Source organism: Ceratotherium simum, chromosome 6 (genome assembly GCF_057802395.1).
Source record: "Ceratotherium simum simum isolate JZ-2026a chromosome 6, ASM5780239v1, whole genome shotgun sequence".
Lineage (NCBI taxonomy): Eukaryota > Metazoa > Chordata > Mammalia > Perissodactyla > Rhinocerotidae > Ceratotherium > Ceratotherium simum.
The window spans coordinates 8,967,223-8,979,358 of record NC_141905.1 but is presented as its reverse complement, the minus strand read 5'-3'; the positions used below and the strand labels follow the sequence as shown (position 1 = coordinate 8,979,358).

At 42.8% G+C, this 12,136-nt stretch overlaps 1 protein-coding gene across 2 annotated transcripts in view; it reads left to right on the top strand.

The window, feature by feature from the left end:
* Window positions 1-12,136, top strand: part of MSMB (microseminoprotein beta) — a 78,662-nt gene that overhangs the window by 50,340 nt on the left and 16,186 nt on the right. Inside the window, exon 2 of one of the 2 annotated variants that reach the window (XM_087431839.1) lies at window positions 4,753-4,819. The exons of the other annotated variant lie outside the window; for it this stretch is intronic. Within the exon in view, the coding sequence (XP_087287965.1) occupies window positions 4,753-4,819 (67 nt within the window). The remainder of the gene's footprint in view (window positions 1-4,752; window positions 4,820-12,136) is intronic. 2 annotated transcript variants of the gene reach the window in all.

The window sequence follows — 12,136 nt, the reverse complement described above, 5'->3', positions numbered from 1 at the left end:
AACGTGACATTCATGGGGTACAATGAGTAGGAGTCTTGCCAGTGTTATCTTAACCTTCCCACCAACCCTGAGGATTAGTCAGAAATGCACATATTTTACAAATGAAGAAATGGGCTCAAAAACGTGAAGTTCCGTGTCCAAGGTCATATAAGGCAGAGCCAAGACTTGAGCCCAGTTGTGTCTGATGTACTTGGCCTGTTCTCTTTATACTTCTGAATGCTGACTAGCTAGACGTCTAAATTTAGGTAAGTTGTACTTTCTCTCCAAGACTATTTACTTCTCGATAAGATAATACATTTCCTACCTGTCTGTTCATTTTGATATGAGACTCAATGAGCCAGGTGTATGTGAAAGCACCTTATAAACTCTCTAATTACGCTCACATAAAAGCTTCCCAGGATCTAAGGAGTCCAAAGAAAGCTCTTGGAGAAATATAAAAGAGAAAATGGGTTATGCAGACATTCTTTACTCATTTTTCATCCATCCATTCGTTCGACAAACATTTATCTAGTGTGTCTACCTCATGCCGCATTGCTTGTTAAGGACTGGAGGACTACTGAAGCATAGGGGTGCCAGACTGCATCCTCCTGTCGCTGAGGTCAATCCACATTTTGTAGCAAGTGCCTGTGAGGTGTGGAAGTAGAGACTCGAAGAAAGAATGTTTTACATGAAAGCAAGGACCATGGCAGAGAGCAGATAAGGGCAAAGAGTCGTCCACAAACTCATCAAGAAGCAATAGAGAAGAATGGCTAAGAACTTGAGTGGTAGGATTAGTTTAGAAGAGTTTAAATACTGACTCTATCACAGACTATCTATGTGACCTTGGGAAAACTGTGCCTCAGTCTCCTCGTCTGTAAAGTGGAGATTATAATGCAGGCTTTTGTGAGTATTTAATGGAATTGATATACATAGTGCAAAAGAAGGTGTCTCTGCCTTGAAGTGAGTGCTCAGAAAATATTTGGAAGAAAATTAAAAATGCTCTGCCTTTGAAAACAAAACAAACAATATGTGAAACTCTTAAGAAAGGTTTAATAAAAGAATATCATAAAGCATATCACTTGTACCTGAAAGTATTTTTGTTTAAGTACCATGTTATGAATCACCTTTCCTAGTTGGGGATACAGAATATTTAAATCCAGGAAGCTAAGCAGAAAGTTCATATTTACTAATTAATCAAGTTGAGACAAAGCTCAAGTAAGACTAAACCTGACTCTGGTCTATCATCACTGTAACCTTTTCTTCTGTTGTATTTTTCTGCCATTTGATGTAAAAAGACAAAAACTCGCGTAAATCAAAACCTTAATGTTTGTCAGGAATTATGAACCATGACCAGCTAGTTAAGAGAAATCATAAAACATGACTGTGTAGGAGATTTTAATGCTTCATAAAGTGTACTTATTGTTAAGTACTTCAAATATGAATGGAACTTAAAAATGAGCTTACTGCATTTGGATTCTTTTCTTTCCTATTGTGTTAGTCTGCTTGGGCTGTCACAACAAAAGACCGCAAACTAGGTGGCTTCCACAACAGAAATTTATTTCTCGCAGTTCTGGAGGCTGGGAAGTTCAAGATAAAGGTGCCAGCAGGTTGGTTTCCTTCCAAAGCCTCTTCTCTTGGCTTGTTAGACAGCCACAGTCTTGCTGTGTACTCAAGTGACTTCTTTGTGCAGAACCTTGGAGAGAGGGGGAGCTCTCTCGTGTCTCTTCTCTAAGGGTACTGATCCCATCACAGAGTTCCCACACTCATGACCTCATTTAACCTTAATTACTCCCACAAAGGCCTTATCTCCAAATACAGTCAGATTAGGGGAGAGGGTTTCAACATATATTGGGGGGGGTGCACAAGCATTCTATCTAAAACTATTCCTTTTTGTTTTCCAATAGCATAACCCCCACCAACTATGATTTCCCAATATTTACAAATAGCTGACAGTGTGTTGTCTTCTTTTTACAGTAGTTTCCCTGTTGATACCTCAACACGATTGTCCCCCTCCCACATCTAGCGCCCCTGACACTTACGTAGACCCTTCTATTCTTCTCCAAAAAGTTCTGCATCTAGGAACTCTGTTGGAAAGAGGGAAGAGAGCATTTAAATTGCGAGCCCTCTGACCTTATCTTTTAAAATTCTGTTTATTAACATTCTTAAAAGTATAGAAATAGGCAAAGAAAAGAATTTAGTCTCAAATCTCACTTCCCAATAACTTACATTGGTATTATTTTTTCTTTTATTTTTTTATTTTGTGAGGAAGATTGGCCCTGGGCTAACATCTGTGCCCATCTTCCTCTACTTTATATGGCACGCCGCCACAGCATGGCTTCACAAGCAGTGTATTGGTCTGCGCCCGGGATCCGAACCTGTGAACCCTGGGACTACCCAAGCGGAGCACTCAAACTTAACCACTATGCCACTGGGCCGGCCCCTCATTGGTATTTTTAAAAAGTAATATATATGGGGCCGGCCCTGTGGCTTAGCGATTAAGTGCACGTGTTCCGCTACTAGAGGCCCAGGTTCGGATCTGGGGCACGCACTGATGCACTGCTTGTCCGGCCATGCTGAGGCAGCATCCCACATACAGCAACTAGAAGGATGTGCACCTATGACATACAACTATCTACTGGGGCTTTGGGGAGAAAAACGGAAAAAAAGGAGGAGGATTGGCAATAGATATTAGCTCACGGCCGGTCTTCCTCAGCAAAAAGAGGAGGATTGGCATGGATGTTAGCTCAGGGCTGATCTTCTTCCCACACAAAAAAACAAAAAACAAACAAACGAAATAAAGTAATATATGCATGAGATTAGAATAATTCAGATGGTACAGAAAGTATAAATTGAAAAGTAAAGACTGTCCCTCACTGTTCCAATCCTTCACCCCAAAAGTAACTGTTGCTAACATTCATTCATTTACTCAAAAATACTTGTGGAGCACCCACTCTGTGCTAAGTACTGTTCTGGGGGCTGGGAACGCAGTGGCGAGCAAGATACGTCAAGTCTCTGCCTCATGGCGCTTGCACTTCAGCGGACAAGGCAGGTGACAAACACATAAAATAGCATCAGGTGGTGGTAAATGCTGTGAACAAAAGGCAGTATGGAAGAAAAGAGAGTGTTGCAAGCAGAGGACTATTCTGAGCTGTGACCTGCAGGGAGTGAACCTATGAACCTCTGGGGGAACAGCATTCTAGAATGGGAGAGCACAAGAACAAAATCCAGGGGTGAGAGTGTTCTTGGTTTGAGGAATATAAAAAGGCCAAAGTGGCCAGATCCTCTAAATGAGGGGGACAGTGGAAGGAGCTGAGATTGGAGAGCAAGCTTAGGGCCAGCTCAAACAGAGCACGGAGAGTAGTTTGGACTGTGTTTTAAGCCTGATGTAGAGCCATTGGCGGGTTTGATCAAAGGAGTGATGGATCGTACATGTTTCTTAACATCCATTCTGGCACCATGTAGACAGCAAACGGGTGAGAGGGGAAGTGGAGAGGCCAGTTTTAAGGCTATTACCATCGCTCAAGTGAAAGAGTACAGTGCCTTGGCTTAGGTTGTGAGAAGAGGTTGAGTTGGAGATGCATTGTGAAAGTAGAGTGGACAGAGATTGCTGGTGAATTGGATGTGGGAGGCCAAGAAAAAAGGAGTCTAGATGGGTCCAAGTACTTTGGCCTGAGCAACTGAGTGGCCCCATTTCCTGAAATAGGGGACACTGGAGGAGGGGTTTCCTTGGAGATACTCCCAGAAATGTTTTTATGTATATATTAGCACATAAATCCTTGTCTTTTAAAAGTATGCAAATAGGATTGAGTTATACACAGTGTTACAGTTATCTGTTGCTGTGTAACAAACCACCCAAAAAGTTAGTGGCTTAAAATGACAGTTTGTTATTATCTCTCCCAATTGTGTGTGTTGACTGAACTAAGCTGAGGAGTTCCCTCTCGCGTGTGTCTGATGCAGCTACCATCAGATGACAGTGAAGGTCAGCCCAAGTGATCCGGGCTGGACACGCAGACTTGGTCCCCTGGGAGCGCAGCTAAGTTGATGGAGGGGAGCGTTGGCATATGGTCTCCTCATGAGGCTTGGGCTTCTTGGAGCATGGCTAGTGGGTTCTGAGAAGGAGTGCCCCAAGAGTGAGCATTTCAAAAAACCAAGGCAGAAGCTGCAAAGTTTCTTATGACCAAGACTTGGAAATCCCAGAACGTTCCAGCTGCCATATTCTATTGCTTAAGCAAGTCACTTAGCCAACCCAGATTCAAGGGGAGGGGAAACAGAGTTTACTCGTGATGGCAGGGAGACAAGATCATGTTGCAGAAGAGCAGACATTGTCATGGCCATCTTTGGAAAGTATAATTTGCCACACATAGTGTTTTTTTTTTTTTTTTAAGATTTTATTTATTTATTTTTCCCCCAAAGCCCCAGCAGATAGTTGTCTGTCATAGCTGCACATCTTTCTAGTTGCTGTATGTGGGACGCGGCCTCAGCATGGCCAGAGGAGCGGTGCGTCGGTGCGCACCCGGGATCCGAACCCGGGCCGCCGGCAGCACAGTGCGCGCACTTAACCGCCAAGCCACGGGGCCGGCCCAACCACACATAGTGTTTTGCATCTTGCTTTTTACTCTTAAAAGTGTACGTGGAGTTCTTTTTTATATCAGTACATGGAGAACTACCTCATTCTTTTTAACAGCTGTGTAGTAGTCCTTTATAGTGACTGTGATCATTTAACTAGTTCCCTGTAGATGGGTATTTAGATTTTCTCTCTCTCTTTTCTAACAGAAACAGTGCTGCAATGATCATTTCAGTACCTATATTTTTGGCGTACTTTTGCCAATATATTCAAAGGGTAAGTGCATGCATTTTTAAAGTTTTATAGTTATTGCCTATGGCTTCATTTACAAACAATAATAGTATCATAAAATATCTGAAATCAAAGATATTTTAGGCCAATATTTCTTACATGTTGTCCCTGGACCTCCTGCATCAGAATAAAGTGAGGTGCCTATCTAAAATGCAGATTCCTGGGCCCAAGAGCTATGAGATTAGACTCTCCAGGGTGGGGTCCTAGGAATCTGTATTTTTAAAGGTTCCTTGGGTCATTCGTAAGCACTCTAAAGCTTGAGAATAATGATCTGTTCCATCCTCCTCACTTTATAGGTGGGAAAACTGAAAGCAGATTGATGGCTGCTTGGTACTTTCCTTAAGTTTCTATCATATCCCTTAACACAAAATATTCTCTTCACAAAACTAAGTTATTCAAGAGAGGTCATATATTAAGCATCTCAATAATCCCAGTACTTAGCACCATGTTTGGTTTGGGGTCAGAGCTCAGTAAATATTGGCTGGATGTCAAAATCAATTGACCACATATGTGGGGTTTATTTCTGAACTCCCAATTCTCCTTCATTGATCTATATGTCTGTCTTTATGCCAGTACCACACTGTCTTGATTACCATGGCTTTATAGTGATAAAGACTCTCTTCTTGACCAAACTTTAGTCAACTGCCTCTGAACCCTCTTCTCGAATAGACTTCCACTTTGGCTCATGAGAATACAGTTCTCAGCACAAACAATTTTGTCCACTCCACACTGAGACTTGAACAAACAGTAGCTTAGTTTTTAACAGCTCAAGGCTGCATCCCTAGAATGACGACTCCAGCCCCCTTAAATTCATCCATGAGAAAGCTCAAAGCCGCCAAAAGAATTTACTGTTTGTTCCAGCCACAATGGGACTATAGGCCCCTGACACCCCTTTTCTTAGATAATTTACTTTAGAAGACTTGCAATTGTAAATCTTTTCTCTGCCTCTTTGAGATGTATCTTCTATAATCCAGGAATTTCTTTCTCAAGGACCTGGAAGTTATCCCTTTGAAATGTAATCATCAAGAAGGATAGGGCCGTGTCTTCCAATCTCTGTGGGAAGGTAGGAGCCTAACTTCTATAAGCACCAGTTAGTAACACAGATGGCCTGATGACATTGACCAAATCTCCCCCTGCCCCATGTCCTTTAGTGCTTTTCCTTTAGCACACCCCAGAATTTAAAAAGCCTCCTGCCTTTTGTTTTGGTGGAGTTGAGCTCAGTTTGGACCAGAGTGTCTCTCCCCTACTGCCATTGTCTGAATAAAACCTGTCTTGCCATTTTTAACACATTTGGTGCAAAAGTTTTCTTTAACAGGAGTAAGTTTTGAAATCAGATAGTGTAAATCCTTTAAATTTGTTCTTTTTCAAAATTATCTTGACTATTCTAGGTTCTTTGCATTTCTACATAAATTTTAGCAGGAGTTTATCAATTTCTACAAAAAGTCTGTTGGGATTTGATAGGAATGGCACTGAATTTATAGATCAATTTGGAAAGAACTGTCATATTGACAATATTGAGTCTTTTAATCTATGAACATAGAGTTATTTGGATCAGAGGTCGAAAACTTTCTGTAAAGGGCCAGATAGTAAATATTTTTGGCTTTGTGGGCCAACTCTGCCATTGTAGTGCAAAAGCAGCTAGAGACAATATGTAAACAAAGCAGTATGGCTGTGTTCCAATAAAACTTTATTTACAAAACAAGCATGGGGCCAGGTATGGCCCATGGGTGGTAGTTTGCTGACTCCTGATTTAGATCCTTAAGGTCTCTCAGTGATGTTTTGTCATTTTCAGTGTAAAAGTCTTACAGTTCTTTTGTTAAACTTGTTCCTAAGTATTTTATTCATTTTGATGCTACAGTGAATGAAAATGTTTGTTTACTTTCATTTTCAGATTGTTCATTACTAGTAAATAGAAATACGATAGATTTTTATATATTGATCTTGTATCCTGCAATCTTGCTAACTGCATTTTTAATTCTAATAAGGTTTTGGGGTAGATTCCTTGAGATTTTCTACATACAGATCATGTGGTCTGCAAATAAAGACAGTTTTACATCTTCATTTCCATTCTAGATGCCTTTAAGTTTTTCTTTTCATTTATTTCTTTCTCTCTCATTTTTCCCCCTTTGTTCTTCTTTTCTTTCGTTCTTTTTTAAATTGCCCTTGCTAGAACCACTAGTGCAATATTGAAGAGAAGTAGTGAGAGTGGACATTGTTGACCAGTTCCTAATCTTGAGGGGAAAACATTCAGTCTTTCATCAAGTATGATGTTAGCTGTAGGTTTTCGTAGCTGCCCTCTATCAGGTTGAAGAACTATGAAATTTTATTCATAGTTAGTTGAGAGACTTTATCGTGAATGAACATTGGATATTGTCAAATGCTTCTGTGTGTATTGAGAAGATGATGTAGTTTTTTTCTTTTATTCCATTAATATGGTGTATTACGTTAATTGATATTTTGATGTTACACCAACCTTGCATTCCTGGGATAAATCCCACTTGGACATGGTATATAATATTTTGTATATGTTGCCAGGTTATGCTTGCTAAATTTTATTGAATATTTTTGCATGAGGGATGTTGTTCTGTAATTTTTGTTTCTTGTGGACTGTCTGGCTTTGACATTGGGGCAACATTGGCCTCATTGAATGAATTGTAACCTGTTGCTTCCTCTTCTATTTTTTGAAAGATTTTGTGAATATTAACATTATTTATTTATTTATTTTTTGGTGAGGAAGATTAGCCCCTGAGCTAATATACGTTGCTAATCCTCCTCTTTTTTTGCTGAGGAAGATTGGCCCTGGGCTAACTAACATCTGTGCCCATCTTCCTCTACTTTATATGGGATGCCGCCACAGCATGGCTTGACAAGAGGTGCGTTGGTCCACGCCCAGGATCTGAACCTATGAACCCAGAGCCGCCAAAGTGGAGCACGCGAACCTAACCGCTATGCCACTGGGCCAGCCCCTATTTCTTTTTTAAATGTTTGATAGAATTCACTAATGAAGCCATATAGCCTGGACCTTGTTTTCATTACTTATTCAGGTCTACCCAAATTTTATATTAATTTCTATTTTACCTAAATTGTCTAACTTGTTGGTATAAAGTTGTTCATAATATTCCCTTAAAGTCCTTTTAATTTCTGTAGGTTTATGTCCAAAACTTCCTCACCAGTCTTCTATTACTGGATGATCAGATTGTTTCCAATATTAGCTGCTAGATACAATATTGTAATGAATCTCCTTGTATATCCTACTTTGTGCACATGAACAAGTATATCTGAAAGATTTGGGGTTATATAAACGAAGCAGAAAAGGAATGCAGACAGTGAGGAAGAAGAAAATGGCTTTCATAAGAAGAACAAAGTTGTAATTTAGATGCTGGCCAATGATCCACTTCATATTGAATGATTTGATGGCATAATGGAAAGGGGCCTGTATTGGACTTAGTGTTCACACCGTCCCGGATCCGCTTGGCCTCACCAATCCCCCTATCCTGGCCTGGGCCACATTCCTTGCATTCTGGATGGGGCCATGCTGGTGATGTCCCCCGACAATTTAGCGGTCATAAAGCTCAGGAGATTGCTGCTGCCACCAGAACATACCAAGAGCCGCATGCACATTACCCACTAAAGGCAGAGCTACCCGTGCCTGTGCAGGAGTTTATCCATGGAGGCTCTAGCCTTCCCGGTGGCTGCTTGGGCAGGTTGCTTGTTGCAGCCCAGAAGTTAACTCCAGAATTAACTCCAATATGTGTGGATTTTGACCAGCGGGAGAGAACAGATGGGAAGAAGCCGGTGGATACATTACTCACCCTTCCTCCATGCCTCCTCTCTTCAACACTTCCAAGACACAGGAGTTGCATATACAGACTCTTCGAAGATATCCCACAAGACAGAGAAATGGGCTTCATTTGTTGCAAAGCTGTGGCCAGCTCATTATCTCACTCCTTGTGTGTTATATTCTCCTTCCTTCCATGCCTCACTCTTGTTTCCCTGGAATTGCATTCACAACAAAATGTTAACATGAAAGTTTTTTCTCTGCTTTCTAAAGAACTCATGCAGACAGGGCCTTAGAGGTGACCTAGGAGTGAGGTCACAAACTCGAAACCTCCCGAGCAGGATTTAACCTACAGACGTGTTTCGTTTAGCCTGACAGAAATTTTTAAATAATCGAATTATTTGCCATTATGTAACAGTTGGGAGACTTCACATAAAGTCAAGATTTCCTACTTGTCTGGTATAACCAAGGTCTTAAAACAGTTGGCTGCAGTACATTTGTGCTGGCCCTTTAGTCGTGGGTGACTAACTCCCCGGACCAGCTCAAAGCCCACCACCCCTACTGTCTTCCAAAACTGGGCTGAGTGTCCGCAGGCATTTATCCTCACACTCGCCCAGTTCCCTATTATGGTAAAAACGTATTTGTTATACACGTCTCTGTCAAAAAAGCGAAACAGACTGGAAGTGGTATGCATTTCAAGAGAAACGAGAGAAAGAAAGTTGACTTGGGGAGGTGAAGGCTCTTCTCAGGTGTTTAATATCCAAACGCCACATGTACTTCATGGGATTAGGTTAACTGACTTGCCCCTGTAAGCATTTGAGCTTGGCCACCCTGACAGAGGGCTGACTCCCTCATTTGCCAAAGAGGAATCTGAGACCTTGGGAGGGTGAGCGACTTGACCGAGGTCTCATGTTGAATTGGCAGTATGCTCCTTTTCACCTTGCCCACCATGGCAAAGATAAGTAATCACGTCTGTCAGGCGTTTATTTTGCTAGCGAATACCTATAGGTAGGGTGGTTTGAAAAATAAAAATAAAGACATGTGAGCTGTTAACTCTGTCCTAAATTATTAGGCTGATTAGCATCTGTTGGAATTTCCTGATGTCAAAGTTCATGGGAGGCTCAAACTCATTGTAAAGGGAGGAGGAAGGAAACAGGAAGGCAGCAGATTCCTCTGGCCTGAGGCCCGATCCAGGTGGCAGTTGCCATCCTGGTGCTCTGGCTCTGTGGTGCTTAGTTCTTTTCATTGAATCCAGCTGCTGCAGGCCCTTCAGGCAGGTGTGTGAGGGACGCAGCATCGGCCGTAAGGAGCACAGGCTTTTGAGTCAGCAGGCCTGGGTTCAAATTCTGCCTCTCTCTCACCACCTGAAAACCTTGGATAGATTTCTCCATCCTTCTAAACCTCAATTATCTCACCAGTGAGATGTGAGAATGCCTGTTTTGCAGTTTTGCAGTGAAAACTCGTAAGCACTTAAAAGAGGCCTGATGTGTTGGCTCCCACTCTACTCCTACCTCATAGCCTTCAGTCCTGAGGTGGTTCTGGATGGCACTGCTCATAGTGAGACTGTGAAGGTTGCTGGCTGACTTTCTTCTCTGATTCTGGTGGCTGCATTTACTTTTTGGTGCTCTATGAGGAGAGAGAACCAGGACTGGTGATGCTGGTGTGCATCAGCTCGCGTGTACTGGTGGATAAACGGCTCTGCCCTAAGACCCCTGAGTGCCTCCACTCACCATGCTGAATATCCCAGCCCCTCCAGACCCCACCAGACACAGACACAGAGGAGGTAACACCTGGCTCTGTAGGGTCCCCAGGACAGCCTTCTCCCAATTGTACTCTGGGTCAGTGGTTGAGTCATGCTGGTTGTTCAACATCTTGAATACCACCCCAGAAACAAGACACAAACTATCTGTCACCAAAGCCTTATTGTGGTCACCTTATCTTCAAAAGAAGGCAAGCATCAACTTCACAAAGGGTGCAGTCTTTGGGGCAACTCCCATCAAGGTCAGAGAGGCAGTGGTTCCTGGGTTCTTTGCACAGTTGCTCTAAGCTGTAAACACACGCTCATTGACCAAATAGCCTTTAATCCACTTGACAAACAAGCCTTCTGAGCCTCCATGGGGATGCCTGGCTCTCCCCTTTCTCTGGAACAAAACCTAGTTTTGCTTGTCAGATTTCTCAGTGATTAATCCCCCACATGTTTGCTTCAGCTCCATTTCTTTGTTTCAGTGTTTTATCTGTTGTTTTCACACTCCTCTAGATAAGCTTTCCACTTGCCCTACAGGAAAAAAAAAAAAGATTATTCACCAGCAGTCTTCCTGGTCCCTGGCTTGTCAGCTTCAAGCACATTTTTTAACACCTACCCAGGGTAGACACGGCTCATGGCATCTACAGTGTCAGTGGATGGCCTAGGAAACCCACACCTGCGACAGTTCTTGCTGTTCTACCAGTGGTGTCACAGTCTCACTGTGAGTTTCCATCGGAGCTGCAGAATCTCTGTCCCACTGCCCTCCGTGCCCAGCATCCCTGATGCTGCAAAAGACCCTGTGTGTCTTTTGGTATATGGATGTGAATTTGTCTCATTGTATTGAAGTAAATGGAAATATTTATTTTGCATAAATTCCTACATGGAATAGCGTTGGCCTCCATCTTTCTGGTTTCTGGAGAGTGAAAACGCTGTCATAAGGCCTGACATAGTCTGATCCCCTAAATCTAGAAGCTAGTTCACTTCTGGACTGAACTCTTGAACCCAGATCCTTTCCTTTTGCCTATGCTCATTTGAGTTCATTTTTCTAACATGATCAGCAATATCCCGACTAATGCAGAAACTGGGCCTGCCATGGGGTATGGCAAGTATCAGACTCGAGAGTGAAAAGTTGACAAGGGGCTGGGTGAGCTTTCAGGGAGGATCGCTCATCCCATGGCTGGGAACTCGACAATTCTCAGATGATAGATACTTTTCCATTTGCCCCTTCAAGTCCACTTGTCACCAAGGAGGCTGGAGGAATTCCCTGGAAGGGCGTGTGTGGGGGATAGGAGGAATGAGATCCAGATGGCATGTGGGGTCAGGGAAGGGACCCAGAGGGAAAGCTGAAGGGATAGGAGAAGGTATGGGTCGATGTGTAGATAATGGATGGGGCAGTGCTCACCTCTGTTCTCTGTGAGATAACAAATGAGATTATCTTCTGGGTATGAAGGAGGCACAGGTGGGTGGGAGGTTTAAGAGAAGTGATAACAATTTGGAAAGGCTCTGGAGAAGGATTGGAGAGTGACAAATGGGAGACAAGTAATTGGCTTGAAGACTGGTGAGTGGGATCCCCACTGTTCCTGGGAACCCAACCCTGCTGTGGCATCAGCCGAGGGCTGTGTGACTCTACGGATGCTGAGCAGTTCTGTGGGGCAGAGCTGGGGCAGGAGGCTTGTAGTCCTGAATGATAGGTGGGGATAGGGTGGGTGCAGTGGAAGGTGGGGTGCTGAGGAGCTCACAGTCTGGCTGATATCCTGTTGGAGTCCACCCTTCTTTGTAG